Genomic DNA, 19,837 nt, shown 5'->3' with positions numbered 1-19,837 from the left:
CATGCATTTTAAACAACTTTCCCATTTACTTTTATTATCAAATGTGCTTTGTTCTCTTGGTATTCTTTGTTGAAAACTAAACCCAGCTAGGCTTATATGCTAATTTCTAAGGCCGTCTCTCTTTTGACTGTTTTTCACAGCTAGATAGTGCTAGCTCATGTGTGCCATATAGATAAACATTGTGCTCACTCGTGTTGAGTTATTTATGAGTCAGCATTGGTTGGTTATAATGCAAGTCTGTTAAAATAATTGAAATTAGGGGATGGAGGCTTATATACAAGGTAATCACAGTGGTAAAAAGTATATTAATATAACAGTGTTGGTTATGCAAAACTGGGTAATAAAGGGATTATCTATCTCTGTAAACAATAACAATTCTGGAGTAGACTGTCCCTTTAAAAGCAGTGAACACCAATTGCAAGGCACACTGAGCTCAAGGTAAAAATTGTCTTTATAAAATTAGAACAAGGGCCTTAATAGTACTGGAGTTATTTCTTATAGAATCTCACAAGTCCAAAGAGATTTACAAAATCGGGACCTATGCCTTTGAGTGAACAGTGCTAAAATAGATAAGGAGGACTTTGTGTAAATAATTAGACAGATAAGATAAGAAATTCTGCTCTCCCTGCAAGGTCAGCCCTTTGAATTAGCTTGTGGTTTCCATTAGCAGAAACAGATATTTCAGATACAAAAATAAATCTAAAGGGACAATTCCTTATATATTTTAAACTATGTTGCTGATTTTACAAGTCTTTGGAAACACCTTCAGGGGAAAACAATTTTACAGTTGACTCTCCCTTTAAAGTTGATAATCCTCGTGCAGAAAAGTAGTAGACTTATACAATGAAATATATGTTTTAATCATCTGTCTGCGCCTTTAATATCACTCACAGGGATGAAGCTCTGCACATACTGCTGAGGTCTATGAGTTACATTCAGCAGCGAGCACCTTCCTTGTTTGTATGTGAGAGATTTGCTTCTCTCTACATAAAGTGTAACAAGTTTATTCCGCTTGCAACAACAAAAGACAAAGATTATATCAGATGACTGGAATGAGGCTGAAGGAATGAAATGTCGTCGTCTCCAAGATTACCTGCCAGAAGATATGTATGGTGTAAAGTGTTTGCTCTCGTGTCATCTTGCCAGAAAACATTATAAAATGATATCCACTGTCAAAATATAGAACAGGTTATAGCTCAAGTACACTGCGGTTGTTCTCTGACTCCTGTGATAACTGGCTCTTGTAAAGGGCTTTGCACAGGATATTTGTAACATCTGCAATGATTATTTCTTCACAGAAAAACACAAAAACCTGCTGGTTAGAATACTGACTGTAAATAGAAATATCTAATAATGGGACGATACCCACGTATTAAAGCACTGTGATGCAGCATAGCTGTAAAAAGCTGGCTAGAAATTATTACCTGAACATCTCTATGTAAAAAAGGAAGATATTTTACCTCAAACTTTGTGTTCACACCTCTTTGTAAGGGGACTGTAAGCAGCCAATCAGGATACTAGTCCCATGACTCACAAGGATGCGAGCATCTGGCATTTGCAGACACAGTCAAGTTATTTCCTTATTCAGCTTAATGAAGTTAAACATGAAACCTCACTAGATTTAGTTCCAGAGTGCACGTGTCTGCAACACTATAAGGCAGGAGTTTTGCAAGAATCTTATCTATTTACAAGAGCACAAGATGGCAGCACTATTTCCTGCCATAAAGTGTTCCAGACAGCTACCTTGGCATCTCCTCTACAAAGAATAACATGGGTGCAAAGCAAATTTGATAATAGAAGTACATTTTTAACTTTTTTTTAATATATAAAAATGGCATGCTCTGTCTGAATTACAAAAGAAGATTTTGGGATTTATATCCCTTTAAAGGGACAGTCTAGTCCAAAATAAACTTTCATGATTCAGATAGAGAATGTAATTTTAAACAATTTACTTTTATCACCAATTAAGCTTTGTTCTATTGGTATTCTTAGTTGAAAACTAAACCAAGGAGGTTCATATGCTAATTTCTAAGCCCTTGAAGGCCGCCTCTTCTCTCAGGGCATTTTGACAGTTTTTCACCACTAGAGGGTGTTAATTCATGTGTGTCATAAAGATAACACTGTGCTCACGCATGTGGAGATCAGGTGAGCCAGCTCTGATTGGCTAAAATGGGTGTCTGCCAAAAGAACTGAAAAAGTGGGCAGTTTGCAGAGCCTTAGATACAAGGTAATCACAGAGGTACAAAGTGTATTTATATAACTGTGTTAGCTATGCAACACTAGGGAATGGGTAATAAAGGGATTATCTTTTTAAACAATAAAAATTCAGGTGTAGACTGTCCCTTTAAAAATAGGGTATAGAAAAGGTGTGTAAACATAGCCAGATGAAGAAATTACACTCCCAGAGGGTGGGTAGGAGAGATAAGTAATACAATACTAATTTTCAATTGTTCTCTCTAAGTATTGGGCTTAAGCATACAGACAGATATAATATAAAGAAGCATGTGCGTACAGAAAAGAATAGAAAATAACGAAATCTGATTTTAATGTGTTGTAGTTTGAAAGAACAAAAACAGCTATTTCATATATACACATAAACATTAATAATGAATTTCTCATGCATTTCATACTCTGCAATTGGTCAAAGTCATTGCAAACATATTAAGGGAAAATCATTTTACAGTTTGTTGTCCCTTTAATTATAAGGCTGTGGTAGAATTCAGGGATAATCCAGGATGGCTCAGTCCTAAACATATGAATGAAAATGTGGGCTGTGACATTTAAAACAATTTTGTACCTCATTAAAGGAAGCGAGAATTCCTGATGTCTGGCTCGATAATCCAAAACGCTTCTCAATTGTTGAAATGGAGCTTTTAAGATAACCAGAGAGAAGGAGCTGAGATAACTGCAGAAATCCATGGCAAAGGACGAAAATCTGGACAGGACATAAAATTATAGAGAGTAAGGTGATAATATTCAGCTGTGTGCGCTGGTAACACAAATAAAAATGCAAGAAAATAAATCATCAAATTTTTAATAAAAGGAACATGAAAAAAACAAACATTTTTTTTTATTGTCCATAAAATTAATAAATAAATAACATATTTTTTTAATTGCTGCTGGCTTGTAGCAGTAACACTAGTTACAACTTTATTTAAAGAAACATAAAAGTGCCAAAAATGTTAGAACCTTTTAATATTTACTTTTACTGTAACTAAGATATATTAGGCATTCAAAACTGAAAAAATAAAGGAACACTAAAGTCAGAATTTAACTTTCATGAATCAGAAGGACGACGCAATTGTAAACAACTTTCTACACACACTTTTTGAGACATCAGCTCCTATTGAGCATGTGCAGGAATTCACAGTATATACATATATGCATTGTGATTGGCTGATGGCTGTCAAATGACACAGGGGGAGGAAAATAGAACTACATTTGACATTTGTCAGAAAAATAAATCTACTGCTCATTTGAAATTCAATTTTTTGGATTGTCTTTTTATTACCCATGTGTTCATTATGCAATGCTACGGTATTTAATGGTTCTCTAAAGGGATAGTAACATATTTTAACTACCAGACTTTTGGTTTCCTTGCTATGGAATAGCACATCAGCCAAGTTTAAACATTTTAAAACAGAGTAACACCTTGTTTCCTGCAGATGTTTTTTACTAACCAAACTCCACCCACCATTTGCCTAAATTGAAGGAGCAAATCCAGGCTTGAATCTGAAGACAACATGGCTAGCCAGTTTCATATTGTTAGTATAAATTGCACTATTTTTCAGCTGTTATCTGTTAAAACTAATTAGGGAAAGATATGTAGCAGGGTTAGCCCTGATAAGTCACCAGGGTGCATTTCCAGGTGTAAGAATTGGAAAATCTAATTTTCAGAGCTAAATAAATGACCAGATTATAAGTGCAGCAGTATTTAACGCTCCTGTTTGTGCGCTAACTCCGCTAGAAGTAAGCTTTATGAGTGCAACAAGCAGCGCTCAAATTATACGTTGAAAGTAAAATAAATTTGCTTGCACACTAACCCGATGCACACAAAAAGCCGAACGTACAATATCACAATTGCATTAACTTAGTTCCCTCCATAGAAGTTAAGGGAGCAGAAAAACAAAAAAACAATTGCATATTCTCAAGTGTGCTAATCTGACATGTAAATATTATTATTTCACATTCCAATGTTCTTCACATAGCAGAATATGTTCTATTTATTCACAAATACATAATTCTACATATATATGATGGTATTTTGCTAAAATATACATCTACACCTATATATACTGTATATACAGGTAGATGATTATATACTGTATATTTGTAGATATATACAGATATACATTGGAATATCTATTTAAAAATAAATAGAAAAAATTCTGCTATGTGCAGAACCTCTATTAAATATGAATATTGCATAAATATGATTTTTCATGCTTTCATGTACCTAACTGCAAAGGGCTCCAATGCACATATATATATATATATATATATATATATATATATATATATATATATATATATATATATATATGTGTGTGTGTGTGTGTGTGTGTACATATGTATTTATGTGTTTATATGTGTATATATATATATGTCTGTAAAACATATATACACATAAATAGATATGAACAGAAGTATATATTTAGACATATATATATGTATGTATCACTATATTAAAGCCCTCTGCAGCCTTTTTTCTAACACCTGAGACTTCATCTTTGAGCCCTTATAGCATTTTATTAAATTTTTCTTAATGTTTATCAGACAGTGCTATTATGAGTGTAACTACTTGTTGTTATTGTAATTTTAATGTGTTTTGTGCAACTTTTTTGACGATCGTAACCGTTAACCAGAGCTCTGAATTTGCTCTAGCCATAGTTAAAATACAACTGCCCTCTAGCGAATGCATTTACTTTCAACTTGTAATATGAGTGTTGCATCTGACACACGCAAACAACAGCAATAAACCCACAAATTATCTGGCCCTAAATGGGGTAAAATAAATAATGAAATTATATTACAAAGTTGTTATAAAACACATAACTAAACATTTTATATTAAAATCTTACAATAACTGTCCTTTTAAGACACAACAGTGCAGCGCCCATTACATTGCTTAATAGAAGATAAACATTTACACTTATTTCTTCAATATTTAAGGTACTAATACAATTGATATAAAATACATATTATTCTCAGGTTAATTGCTTTGTATACATCATTATATCTAACATGTATTGAATGTTTCATTTCCCATTAAGTGGAGTTAAAAAGCCACAAGTAAATAGGATTGACAGGTGTCCAGTATTCAACAGTCCAGTATTTTAGCAGGCGGTCCAGTAAAATCTTCAAAACAATATTGCACATTTTAAAAGTCCATCAGTGTTAGTTAAATGTAAAAAAAAACCTACTGCTTCAGTGCATTACAAACATAAAGAAAATGAAATTATTTTTATTTGTGTGTGTTACTGGCAGCCAAAGACATTATTGAATTGTATGTTACTCGCAGCCAAGTGGTATAATGACTGTTTAATTGTGAAAAATATAAATGGTGGAATCATGAGTGGTAGCTAAGGGTCAGCTTTTGAGGGGGCGGGGGGGCAGTGATCCCACGTGAAATGGTGCGCAGATTGTCTAGTATTTGTGTGGAAGACAGCTGACAAGTCTAGAACTAAAGCATTTTTTTATTTAGCAGAGAACTTATGGAGCTATAAATTATTTTCCAGGCACCCCTGGAGCAGATTTCCATGGTTTATAATTGTGGGTGGGGCAGGTTATTATTAGGAAGTTTATAAACATCTACACAACTTCCTACGTTAACCGCAAGCTGTTTTACTTTAACCAAAATAATTAGTAAATAATGTTTGTTGAAATGTATTGTGATTAACTGCAAACCACCAAGTGCAACAACTCTCTGAATCCCTTGATGTGGTGTCTGTGGGAGCCTTCAGGCTCGCCGGAAACAGGAGTTAAGAAGCAGCGGTCTTAAAGTGAAGGTAAACTTTGATGAATGAAAGCCCGTTTTTTAAAAAATACTAATAAACACAGGGGCATTTTCATTCATCAAAGTTTAGAAAGCAGCTGTTTTGATTAAAAACTTACCTTTGTTTTTTACACAGCCAGAGCAGCTTTCCCCACGCAGAGATCCTCTCTTCACACGTCATCAATGACTAATCCAGCTTCCTCCAATCACGGCATGGCCTTAGGCAATGACTACCCTGGGGGGAAAGCCGTGATTAGAGGAAGCTGGATTAGTCATTGATGACGTGTGAAGAGAGGATCTCCGGGTGGGGGAAGCTGCTCTGGCTGTGAAAAAAACAAAGGTAAGTTTTTAATCAAAACGGCTGCTTTATAAACTTTGATGAATGAAAGTGCCCCTGTGTTTAATAGTATTTTTTAAAAAAGGGCTTTCATTCGTCAAAGTTTACCTTCACTTTAAGGCCACTGCTCCTTAACTCGTCCACCTGCTCTGAGGCTGCGGAAATCATTCCGCCCGATCACATACGATCGGGTTGATTGACATCCCCTGCTAGCGGCTGATTGGCCGTGAATATGAAGGTGGCGGCATTGCACAAACAGTTCACCAGAACTGCTTGTGCAATAATAAATGCCGTCAAGGTATGCTATCGGCATTTATCGATATGCGGTGGACATGATCGCTACAGTGTCCGTTCGCACCATGATAAATACACCCCAGAGAGTGCAAAACAATAGAATAATAATGGCAATATATTTAAAGGGACAATCTACTCCAGAATATTTAGAGCTAGATTATAAGTGGAGCGTTAAATATCGCTTGCGGGCAGGCAATATTAGTACTCCCCTTATTAATACTAGAGCATGTTAATGTATTACAAGTTAAGTGGAATGCAAACGCGAGCTCACTTTCACATTGCTTGAAAGCATTGTGCTCACTATAGTGCACTTTCATAGGCTAATGGGAGCCTTGTTCTGATGCGATTAGAGTCAGCATCAGAACCTAAACGCAGCAAAGAGGGTAAGTAGCGCAGCGATGGCAGCAAATATAAATATATATGTATATGCTGATAAACATATATTTATGTGTTAATATGTATATACACACATAATAACACGTAAATACATATGTATATAAGCATATACATATATATTTACAGGGAAAACACAGTTCCCATAGATGGCAAAGTAAAGGCACTTTTCAGTGACCTTTCTTTTTCTAACACCCACAGCCAACTTTATCCCCTAAAAATTGCCTAGTGTAGTAATTGTTTAAAAAATAAAAGATGCTACAATTTAAATTTTTGAAAAGTCACACAACACTTTTTTTTGCCCACAAACGGGAGAATTTGCCCATTTGCAGGCGTGATAAATTAGCGCTCCACTTGTAATCTAGCCCTTATTTTGTATGCAGCTATTGTGCAATTAGTGCTTAATTGCACACATATATAGTACATATATGAAATTATTTTAATGACCTGTCAACTTTATTAAAAAAAAAGATTTCATAGGGAGTAGTACAGAGCATGTCACAGAAAGAACTCACTCATAATATCTATTTTATTTAGTTATACTTCTAAAACAGGTTAACCTCTTAACCGCCGAACCATATCCACCCTGTGCTCAGCTATTTCGGACTTTTTAGATGCTGCTCACATTTAAGCCACACTTTAGACAAAAGGGGTCTTAGGGTATTTAGGCTTCTTGATGGTCTATTAAAAGTGCCTAGATACCCACTAATGAAAAAAAAATATTAAAATTTGAATTGGAAAGGTTGTAAACAATTATGTGTGTGGGTGCGTTTATATATAAATATTTAGTCAAACCAGCTCAAAGATTCACCTGGATTAATAAAGTAATAGAGAAAACCTAAGACAACTAATGTTGAGTGTCAAAGGGTGCACAGGAGGAATGTAGTATTAATTATATATCTAATACAGAAAAGAAATATATAGAAAAAAGGAACAGAATAAGAAAAGATGATAGGATTCCTTAGCCAGCACTTCTCATGTATATTACAGTATAATTATTACAGAGATTAAATACCCAAAGGTCAGTCAAAACTACAGCAAAGACAAAGAATCAGATTGCACAGATGGTATATAATATTAATTATAAATTTATTGACTACCTAAATATACAATATTAACATATCTCAATAACCCTCAAATATTAAAAAATACAAAACCATGGCCATGGTAGAGAGAATTATAAGCAATATAAAGACGTCTATAATATGCCATTCATAGTAAAGATTAATGTCAATTAATGTCACTGATACTCTGTGAAGAAGCCGTACCGGAAGTTCCTAGCGGTGAAACACGTGTTGCGTGTTTTTACTTGTCTCGGGAAGGGCCACCCGAGTAAAAGAGGAGTCTGTTGCAATACAAATGGCCTAGAGAGAAAGCAAGGACAGTCCGCTATACAGGTTGCATGGATTCAATCACTGCAGGATTGTGACTGCCTATCAGCATCTTTTTTGCAACACATACCGGAGAAGTATCAAACTTTCTGGGGAGTGGTGAGATTAGCAAAGGGCCCCTTAGATGAGAGTAAAGCTCTCAGTAAGAGTTCCCTTACGCTATTTGTTTACCGGCATAATTGTGTGCCATATGTACTGTCTCCCCACTGCATGTTGCTGTATATGAGGATTGCCATTCTGCTAAACGGTTGTTGTTGCTTATGCTCATGATTAACATGCATGAACTGCTTACTAAAACAAGGCATTAACCTGCTACTAACTGCTTCACCATAATCATTTAATCATTGCTACCCTTTGATCAGTATAAGAACGCATTGTGGAATATTGCTGGACTGTATCCATTTAAACGTCTGCTTTTGCTATACTTGCTTATTATTTTGCATCAAGCATTCATATATATGAGAGGTATTGTATGATGAATATCAATACTTAACATCAGCACTATTACTTTAGATATCATATTGTCCTATACTAGGGTTTTTTATTGACATTAATCTTTACTATGAATGACATATTATAGACGTCTTTATATTGCTTATAATTCTCTCTACCATGGCCATGGTTTTGTATTTTTTAATATTTGAGGGTTATTGAGATATGTTTATATTGTATATTTAGGTAGTCAATAAATTTATACTTAATATTATATACCATCTGTGCATTCTGATTCTTTGTCTTTGCTGTGGTTTTGACTGACCGTTGGGTATTTAATCTCTGTAATAATTATACTGTAATATACATGAGAAGTGCTGGCTAAGGAATCCTATCATATTTTCTTATTCTGTTCCATTTTTCTATATATTTCTTTTCTGTATTAGATATATATATATATATATATATATATATATAAAGAAAAGACAAAAGTGCACCTCCTCTAAGTGTAGTGTTTTATTACTCAAGATTAGAAAGTGCAAATGCAACTGCACTTACAATAAACAAGAAGCATCAAAGCCTTTAAAATCACAAGGTGCTGCAGTTCAAACCTTGGATACCTCTCTCCTTCAGTCCTACACGAAAATCCTCTAGTGAGTAAATACGGCGTGTGGCAGTGCGGGTAAGAGGTGAATGCAGAACGTCCGTGGATCACGTCAGGTGTCAACGTACAGATCCACACTCCTTGTAACCTCAACGCGTTTCCTCCGGACTCGGACGGACTTTTTCAAGAGGTATATGCTAACCTATAGGGAAGGGCTCTTTATATGTAACTTCCCCCATTCTGATTTGATCCTTAGCCTGTCAGTCATACTATTAGTTGTTCGGTCATACTGACATAGATAAGTAGCAATTTTATCCTTGGCTACAAAGTGTCTTATATGTATCAAAGCTCTATTACATGTCTATCAATCGATAATTATCACTTCATATATATATATATATATATATATATATATATATATATATATATATATATATATATATAATGAATTAATTGATGACTATTAAATTCATACCTATGTACATATATATCACCTAGTTTTAAAAACATACATAATAGAGTGCTAAAGAACGTATAATAATTACATCAAAGGCTAATAAATCCTTACCTAAATATACATACATTCTAAAAACCTACCTAGTATAAAACACATAATATAAAATAATTATACAAAATAATTATACCAATACTTCATAATAAAAAAAAATTATAATATATAAACCCCACATAAAAATATGTATAAATAATCATAGGAAAATTGTTAAGACCATAATAAAAGCATATAGGAAAAAATCAAAATACACAGAATATTATAAAATTAACTTTTCATATGGGATCATATCATAAATACATAAATAAATGTCAACGTTGAGACCCCTGGGTTTTAGCGTTTGTAATTCATGTATCCTGTAGGTCTCATGTTGTCTAAGTGTCAGTAGTCTATAATTATTTTATATTAATTGTTTTATACTAGGTAGGTTTTTAGATTGTATGTACACTTAGGTAAGGATTTATTAGCCTTTGGTGTAATTATTATACATTCTTTAGCACTTTATTATATATGTTTTTAAAGCTAGGTGATATATACAGTATGTACATAGGTATGAATTTAATAGTCATCAATGAAATCATTGTTTTTCCTCTCCTGTAACTCTCTTTTGGTATGTGAATATATTCCCTGTCAATCTGCAAAGTATTCACTGCACTCTGGTGTTTTTCCTCTCCTGTAACTCTCTTTTGGTATGTGAATATATTCCCTGTCAATCTGCAAAGTATTAACTGCACTCTGGTGTTTTTCCTTTCCTGTAACTCTCTTTTGGTATGTGAATATATTCCCTGTCAATCTGCAAAGTATTCACTGCACTCTGGTGTTTTTCCTCTCCTGTAACTCTCTTTTGGTATGCAAATATATCCCCTGCCAATCTGCAAAGTATTCACTGCACTCTGGTATTTTTCCTCTCCTGTAACTCTCTTTTGGTATGCAAATATATTCCCTGTCAATCTGCAAAGTATTCACTGCACTTTGGTGTTTTTTCCTCTCTTGTAACTCTCTTTTGGTACGTGAATAGAGTCCCTGTCAATCTGCAAAGTATTCACTGCACTCTGGTGTTTTTTCCTCTCTTGTAACTCTCTTATGATATGTGTATATGTATATAGAGCAAATGATTTTAGGTTGTTAATTTAGTTCTACATTTGTTGTACTGTTATTCACTGTCTTACTTCTAATGTTTAGTTAATTGCCATGTGATGTTCAATCCTTATCAACACTTGCTATTATTCTAAAATGTATAGCTTTCTTATGCAATAGTTTTAACCTCCAAATGTTTTTGTCTGTTTACTTAACTCACCCTGGCCAGACCAGAATCTAACTTTCAAATTGGCCCTTCATTTGTCTCTGATTTATCAATTAAGTAATTTAGTGGATACAGCTGACTCCCCTGCCTATATATTTTAACATCAGCTTGGGATGTGCATTGCTACAACAACATATGTTCACATTTTTAAAGTGAACATTTTATAAGTGAGGCATTAACAATAGAATTATACAAGAATTGAACAAGGATTGGGCAAGGGGCAAGACACAAGGCAAGTACTTCTGTAATATTATGTTTTATGTACCTCATTGTTTCTTTATGCAAATGCTGCTGTAATACTGTGTCTTATGTGTTTAATTGGTTCCCACTTTTGTAAAAATGCTCAATATATTCACATTCCTTGTTGCTGCCTCTTGTCTCTATAACAAACTACATTATTCAATTACTCCTTCTCCCTCTCCACCTGCACTGTTCATTAGCCCATCTCTCTTAAACTCACCTTACTTTTGTACTCATCAACTTTACCTATTCCTAAACACTCTCTCTCCCCCCTGCACCTTGTCTCAAAAGCAGTCTCACTACTGCAAATCTGTATCTCATCTCATGTCACTCTCCCTCTTGCTTTTACTAACTACTGGTGACATCTCCCCTAACCCTGGACCCCAACAACTGCCTAGCCATGCACATTCATGTGTACCACCCCATAGACTCAGAAAACAAAATTCAGCCAACCTTACTCACATTCCTCTTGCATCAAAAGCCACTACCCCTTTCACTTGTGCACTCTGGAACTCTCGCTCTGTTTGCAACAAGCTCACTTCTATACATGACCTCTTTATCTCTCACTCCCTCAACCTTCTGGCCCTAACAGGCTCTCTCCCCTAGACACAGCATCCACTGGAGGTGGTGTAGGTATTTTACTTTCCTCTCATTGCACCTTTCAACAAATACAACCCATCTCTTCCCTCACATATTCCTCATTCAAAACCCACATGATTCCCTTATTCTCTCCTTTCTCTATACGTGTTGCAGTCATATACCGACCCCCTGGCTCCTCAACTCAATTTCTAGATCACTTGGCTGCCTTGCTACCTTATATCCTTTCCTCAGACACCCCTGCCCTCATTCTTGGCGACTTCAACATCCCTCTTGACAATTCCACTGCCTCATCTGCAAAACAGCTCCTGCAACTCACTTCCTCTTTTGGTTTTTCACAATGGACTGATTTTCCCACTCACACAGACGGTCACTCCCTTGACCTGATCTTTAGCTATCAATGCACTAGCTCAAACTTCACAAACTCCACATTTCCTCTTTCTGACTACCATCTCCTTACTTGCAACATATCATCCCTCCTTACAACTCTCGCTCCTTCTACTACTCACAACAAACTTCACAGAAGCATTATGTCATTAGATCAGCAACAGCTTGCTAATTCCCTCGAACCTCTCCTTTCATCCTTCTCCTACATTTCCTGTCCTGACCAATCTATCTACCACTATAATTCCACCCTTACATCCGTCCTTGACAATCTGGCCCCTTTTACCATAGCTCGGAAATCACACACTCATCCTCAGCCCTGGCATACTCCTCTGAGACGGTACCTACACAGATGTTCCTGTACTGCTGAGTGGCACTGGAGAAAATCTCGGAGTTCAGCTAATTTTCTTCAATATAAATTCATCTTGAAATCCTACTATTCTGCCCTTAATCTCCATTAGCCACACTACTTCTCTACTCTTATCTCTAATCTTTCTTCAAACCCAAAACGTCTGTTCTTCACTTTCAGTACTCTTCTCCGCCCTCCCCCACCTCCTAATACAACTTCTCTATCAGCTCAAGACTTTGCCAGCCACTTCATTAACAAAATCGACTCCATCAGAAACAAAATCAGCTCTCAACATAATTCCATTCTCTCACCCCCTTAAACGCTGTCAATCAACCATGACCCACAAAACCTTAAATTTAGCTCATTCTCCCCTGTTACTGAGGAAGAAGTTTCGGCACTTATACTGTGCTCTCACCTCACTACCTGTTCCCTTGGCCCTATCCCCTCACAGCTACTCCCCTCTCTCTCTGCTACCCTTACCCCTATACTCACACACATTTTCAACCTCTTCCTCAGCACCGGTATATTTCCCTCATCTCTGAAACATGCACTGGTCCCACCTACCCTCAAAAAAACCTTCCCTTGATCCTACCTCCCCATCCAACTACTACCCTATTTCCCTCCTCTCTCTTGCCTCAAAGCTTCTCGAAAAACTAGTATATGCACGCCTATCCCACTTCCTTACATTAAACTCCCTCCTTGACCCCCTGCAATCTGGATTTCGTCCCCATCACTCAACAGAGATAGCAATTGTTAAAAAAAAGGTTACCAACAAACTACTTACAGCAAAATCAAAAGGCCACTTCTCTCTGCTTATCCTCCTTGATCTGTCCGCAGTCTTTGACACTGTTGACCACTCTCTTTTGCTCAGAATCCTCCAATCCTTCACCATCTGTGACACAGCCCTCTTGTGGCTCTCTTCCTACCTGTCAAACCATACCTTTAGTGTAGCCTTCTCTGGGACCTCCTCTGCCCTGTCATCACTTTCTGTCAGAGTACCGCAAGGCTCTGTCCTCGGTCCCCTTCTCTTCTCAATCTACACGTCATAACTAGGTTCCCTAATAAAGTCCCACGGTTTTGATTATCATTTGTATGCCGATGACACCCAAATCAACTTCTCTGCACCAGACCAATCTCTTTCCTTGCTAACCCGTGTCACTAACTGTCTTTCTCACATCTCTTCCTGGATGTCCTCTCACTACCTCAAGCTAAATCTTTCTAAAACTGAGCTCTTTATTTCCCCCCTTCTTCCAAAATCTCCACCCCAATCTCTCTATAACTGTCGACAACTCCATCATTACCCCTACCCCGCATGCCCCGATGTATCGGGGTCATATTTGACTCAAATCTTTCTTTCACTCCTCACATTCAGTCCTTGACTAAAGCTTGCTGCTTCCACCTCAAAAACATCTCTGAAATTAGACACTTCCTTACACCAGAAACAACTAAGATTTTAATCCACTCTCTCATCCTTTCCCGCCTCGATTAGTGCATCTCTGTCCTCTCTGGTCTCCCCACCTGCTGCCTAGCTCCTTTGCAATCCATAATGAATGCCTCTGCTAGGCTCATCTTCCTTACAAGTCACTCTTCATCTGCTGCATCTCTCTGTCAATCCCTTCACTGGCTTCCTCTTGCCTCTAGGATCAAACACAAAATTCTCACTCTGACATGCAAAGTACTTAACTGCAGTGTTTCCCCCTATATCTCAGACCTTGTCTCCAGATACTCTCCCTCCCATACCCTTTGCTCTGCTCATGACCTCCTACTCTCCTCCTCTCTTGTTACCTCATCACACTCCCGTTTACAGGACTTCTCCAGACTGGCTCCCATCTTGTGGAACTCTCTGCCTTGCTCCACAAGATTCTCCCCTAGTTTTGAAAGCTTCAAGTGCTCCCTAAAGAGCGCTGCGGAATCTGTTGGCACTCTACAAATAACCAATAATAATAATAATAATAATAATAATAATAATAATAATTGTATATACTAGTGGGAAAGCCTGCCCAGAGGGTGATGGAACCACGGAACCACCCTGCCATTTTTGGAAGGGCAGTCTATTGTGGTGACGAAACCACCCTGCCATTTTTGGAATCCACCTGGATGCAGCTTACACTGCATCCAGTTGGATTCCGAAAATGGCAGGGTGGGGAAAGAATCAACCTGGATGCCGCTTACGCAGCATCCAGGTGGATTCTTTCACCACCCTGCCATCAAGGTAGATTCTGAAAAAAACAGGGTGGTGAAAGAATCCATCCAGGTGGATTCTTTCACCACCCCTTTTGCTCGCTCTTCCCCCTCTCTTTTGCTTTCTCTCCCCCTCTCTTTTACTCTCTCTCCCCATCTCTTTTGCTCTCTCTCCCCCCTCTCTTTTGCTCTCTCTCCCCCCTCTTTTGCTCTCTCTCCCCCCTCTCTTTTGTTCTCTCCCTCCCTCCTCTCTTTTGCTCTCCTTCTCCCCCTCTCTTTTGCTCTCTCTCTCTCTCTCTCCCCTCTCCTCTCCTTTGCTCTCTCTCTCTCCCCTCTCTTTTTCTCTCTCTCCCCCCTCTCTTTTGCTCTCTCTCCCCCTCTCTTTTACTCTCTCTCCCCCTCTCTTTTGCTCTCTCTCCCCTCTCTTTTGCTCTCTCTCCCCCTTCTCTTTTGATCTTTCCCCCCTATCTTTTGCTCTCTCTCTCCCCTTTCTTTTGCTCTTTCCCCCCTCTCTTTTGCTCTCCCTCTCCCCTCTCTTTTGCGCTCACTCTCCCCTCTCTTTTGCTCTCCCTCTCTCCTCTCTTTTGCTCTCACTCTCCCCTCTCTTTTGCTCTCTCTCTCCCCTCTCATTTGCTCTCTCTCCCCTCTCATTTGCTCTCTCTCCCCTCTCAGTCTATGTGTTGTTAATAAAAAAAATTGACCTAACACTAAAAAACCTAAACTATCCATCGCCCTGAAAAGGGCATTTGTATGGGCATTGCCCTTAAAAGGGCATTCAGCTCTTTTGCTGCCCATCCCTAATCTAAAAAAAAATAAAAAATATTTTTAAAAAAACCTGTCTAACCCCCAAAAATTAAAAAAATAAACCTAAGTTTAAATTAAGCTAAAATTACAGAAAATTAAAAAAAATCTAATATTACAGAAAATAAAAAACAAATTAACAAAGTTTACAAAATTAATTCTAATCCCTATGAAAATAAAAAAGCCCCCCAAAATAAAAACACCCCCTAATCTAAGAATAAACTGCCAGTAGCCCTTAAAAGGACTTTTTGCAGGGCATTGCCCCAAGAAAAACAGCTCTTTTGCCCCTAACAGTAAACACCCCCACCCACCAAACCCCCCAAAATAAAAGAACCTAACACTAAAAAACCTAAACTATCCATTGCCCTGAAAAGGGCATTTTATTGGGCGCTGCCCTTAAAATGGCAGTTAGCTCTTTTACTGCCCATCCATCTAAATGAAAACAAACCCCCCAAAAAAACCTTAAAAAATGTCTAACCCTCAGGTTGGTAATTACCGTTCTTATTCCAGGCGGTGAAGTATTCTTCCAAGTGGCGACCTCTTCTTTCTTCTTCCAGGAACAATCCGGCATGGAGCGGAGGGCGGAGCTGAAGACCGATGACCGCAGAACTGAAGACCGGCGACCCTGGAACTGAAGACCGGCGACCCTGGAACTGAAGACCAACAACCCTGGAACAGAAGACTGGCGATTTTGGAACTGAAGACCGGTGACCCTGGAACTGAAGACCGGCGATATACGATCGCCGCCGTACACTGAATAGTGAATTCAAGGTACACGATTAAAGATGGTGTCCCTTGAATTCCTATTGGCTGATTTGATTCTTCAAATTCAAATCAACCAATAGAATGAGAGGTACTGAAATCCTATTGGCTGTTTAAATCAGTTTTTTTTATTTTTTATAATGCTCCGTTTGCCTTAGCTGCATCCCGGTGGATTCCAAAAATGGCAGAGTGGTGGATGCTCTCACCACCCTGCCATTTTCGGAATTTACCTTTGCTACATCCAGGTGAATTATTTTGGCTGAGCGCGCAGTCAACATTCTGTTGGCTGCCTCGCGCTGCCAACATTCCATTGAGGATGCATGCGCAACTGCCGACGTCAACAGACATTACAAACACAATTATAGTATAGATGTGAAGTGATAATTATCGATTGATAGACATGTAATAGAGCTTTGATACATATCAGACACTTTGTAGCCAAGGATAAAATTGCTACTTATCTATGTCAGAATGACCGAAAACTTATAGTATGACTGACAGGCTAAGGATGACATCAGAATGGGGAAAGGGACATATAACCTTCCCTTAAGGTTAGCATAAAACCTCTTGAAAAAATCGGCAGAGTATGGAGGAAACGCGTTGAGGATGGGAGGAGTGTGGATCTGTACGTTGACACCTGACATGATCCACGGACGTTCTGTATTCACCTCTTACCCGCATGGCCACATGGCATCTTTATTTACTAGAGGATTTTCGTGTAAAACTAAAGGAGTGAGTTATCCAAGGTTTGCAGCACCTTGTGATTTTAAAGTCTTTGATGTTTCGTTTCTTGTAAGTGCGGTTGCATTTGCGCTTTTTAATATTGAGTAATAAAATGCTACACTTAGAGGAGGTGCGCTTTTGTCTTTTCTTTCTTTATAGTCAGCCACTGGGAGTTCAAGTGGAAGTTGGTTCCTGTACAGAGAGAGGCACCTCCAGACCATATTCGGCATCTTTTTGAACTGACATTGTGGGATTTTTTCATATACAGTCTTGAATCCTGGATATCGTTCTCTGGGAACAGTAAAGGTTATGGAGATTTCTCACTTCTAATACAAATGGACAGAACTGATTTACCAAATACTCTGCTTCACTATTATTCTCTATTATTCAATATATATATATATATATATATATATATATATATATATGTATTAAGTCCTTTCAGAACGATCTATCACTGCCCAAGTATAGGTGTTACTTTGTGTGCTCCTGGGTGTGATAGATCGTTACTGCTATATTGCCTTATTGTGTTTGAACCCTGCCTGTCTGACTACTCTGCCTGTTATACCCCTGAATTGCTGGATTGATATACTGCTGCTGAACTCTGCTTGTCTGACTACTCTACCTGTTTAACCCCTGAATTGCTGGATTGATATGCTGCTGTTGAACTCTGCTTGTCTGACTACCCTACCTGTTTAACCCCTAAATTGGCGGACTGAAACTCTGCTGCTGAACTCTGATTGCCTAACTACTCTGCCTATTAACCCCTATTATTCTGGACTGCTTTGCCGTTGCCAAACCCTGCCTGCCTGACCATTCTAGTGGTTTGCCCTTGGACTGCTTTACCGTTGCCAAACCCTGCCTGCCTGACCATTCTAGTGGTTTACCTTGGACTGCTCTACATTTGCCACTGAAGAGTACCCTGCCTGTGGTGAGTGCTGTTTCCCTCATCTTGCTGACTTTATCTGCTCTGGGATATTCCCTATCTTTCCAGCTTGACGCCGGGATAACAAGACAACTGGACGAGTTCGATCTGATAGAGAAGTATCCCACGAGCATTACAGTTTTGATATAGCATCCAGTACCATTTTATATCAACTATTGATTTAATCATTTATGCTTCTTTCATAATAAGCACTGCATAGCGCTGGTATTTTTTGTTTTACACACACATATATATACAGATATATATTAGGGATAGGTGAATGATTCTAAAAATTTGAAATTTAAAACGAATTTTGATACATTCATTTGTTCTAATCGAATTTTAAATGTTTATATAACACTCTAACAAGCTCTTTTTTAATTTTCGTTTTCTAATTTCCAAAAAAAATCGAAAATATTTGTTCGAATAATAGAATGTTTAGCTATGTATTCATTCAATTTCAAAATGTAATATTTGAATTTGAATCTGACATTCGAATTCGAATGTAACATTCAAATTTAAAATATTATTTCTAGTCTACTGTATTTAATAAATGTAATATTCGAATTTGAATGCTACATTCGAATTTGAACAGCTCATAAAGGATACATTGTAACAAATAACATTACAACATATTCCAAACTATGGGGCCTATTTATTAATGTGTGAACAGACATGATACGATGCAGCGTATCATCTCCGCCGCACATCCATAAATGCTGACAGCATACGCTGTCGGCATTTTTCATTGCACTAGCAGTTCTTGTGAAACTCAGAAACCTACATTTGAATAATTCAAAAAATGCAACAACAAAAATATTTTTTTTAAAAGTAACAACGTAAATGATGTGTGAAAGTAGCAAACATGCAAATCAGAGCGTGCGTGTTAATATTGTTGCTGTTAGATCACAGTTTGCTTAAGCGGAATTTACGTTTTCTTAAAATCTGCATTTTTCAAATCTTGTACATTTTATGCATTAAGTTAAAGAATGTGAATTATACACAAGAATCCATAATGTACGCAAGATATTTGTCCAAGTTATGAGACAGTTGCTGACCACAGTTTCACATAGTGATTAACAGGAATAACCAGAGTTCCAAATAAGAAAATATTTGCACTTACCCGAGTAATACCAGCATACGCAAATGTGCGCTGGTATTACAAGTGAGGTGCAATGCGAACGTGACCTCTCGTTTGCATTGCACGGAAGCATTGCACTCACAAGAGCGGAATTACATATGCTCGAATGGGAGCCATGTTGTCATGCCGTCCGATACAGCATGAGAACTAGCGCAGTGAAGGGGGTAAGTCACGCAGCGATGGCCAGCAAATATAAATATATATGTATATGCTTATATACATATATATTTATGTGTTAATGTTTGTATGTACACATATAAACACATAAATATATATGTATATAAATATATATATATATATATATATATATATTTCCAGGGAACACACAGTTACAATAGACCGCAAAGTAAAGGCACTTTTCAGTGCTGTTTTGTTTTTCTAAAACACCCACACCAGCCAACTTTTAACCCCTAAAAACTACCTAAATTTTTTTACATAAAAAACTAAAAAACCTTTTATTTGGAGGGCATTTGG

The 19,837-nt window shown here is 37.4% G+C and overlaps 1 protein-coding gene across 6 annotated transcripts in view; it reads right to left on the bottom strand.

Annotated features, from left to right (window-relative positions):
- Positions 1 to 19,837, bottom strand: part of SLCO2B1 (solute carrier organic anion transporter family member 2B1) — a 490,516-nt gene that overhangs the window by 228,023 nt on the left and 242,656 nt on the right. For all 6 annotated transcript variants that reach the window (XM_053708763.1, XM_053708761.1, XM_053708765.1 and 3 more), the window contains one exon: positions 2,798 to 2,935. In XM_053708763.1, the coding sequence (XP_053564738.1) occupies positions 2,798 to 2,935 (138 nt within the window). The remainder of the gene's footprint in view (positions 1 to 2,797; positions 2,936 to 19,837) is intronic.

The sequence above is a fragment of the Bombina bombina genome, chromosome 3, assembly GCF_027579735.1.
Source record: "Bombina bombina isolate aBomBom1 chromosome 3, aBomBom1.pri, whole genome shotgun sequence".
Classification (NCBI taxonomy): Eukaryota; Metazoa; Chordata; class Amphibia; order Anura; family Bombinatoridae; genus Bombina; species Bombina bombina.
This window is presented reverse-complemented; position numbering and strand designations above follow the sequence as displayed.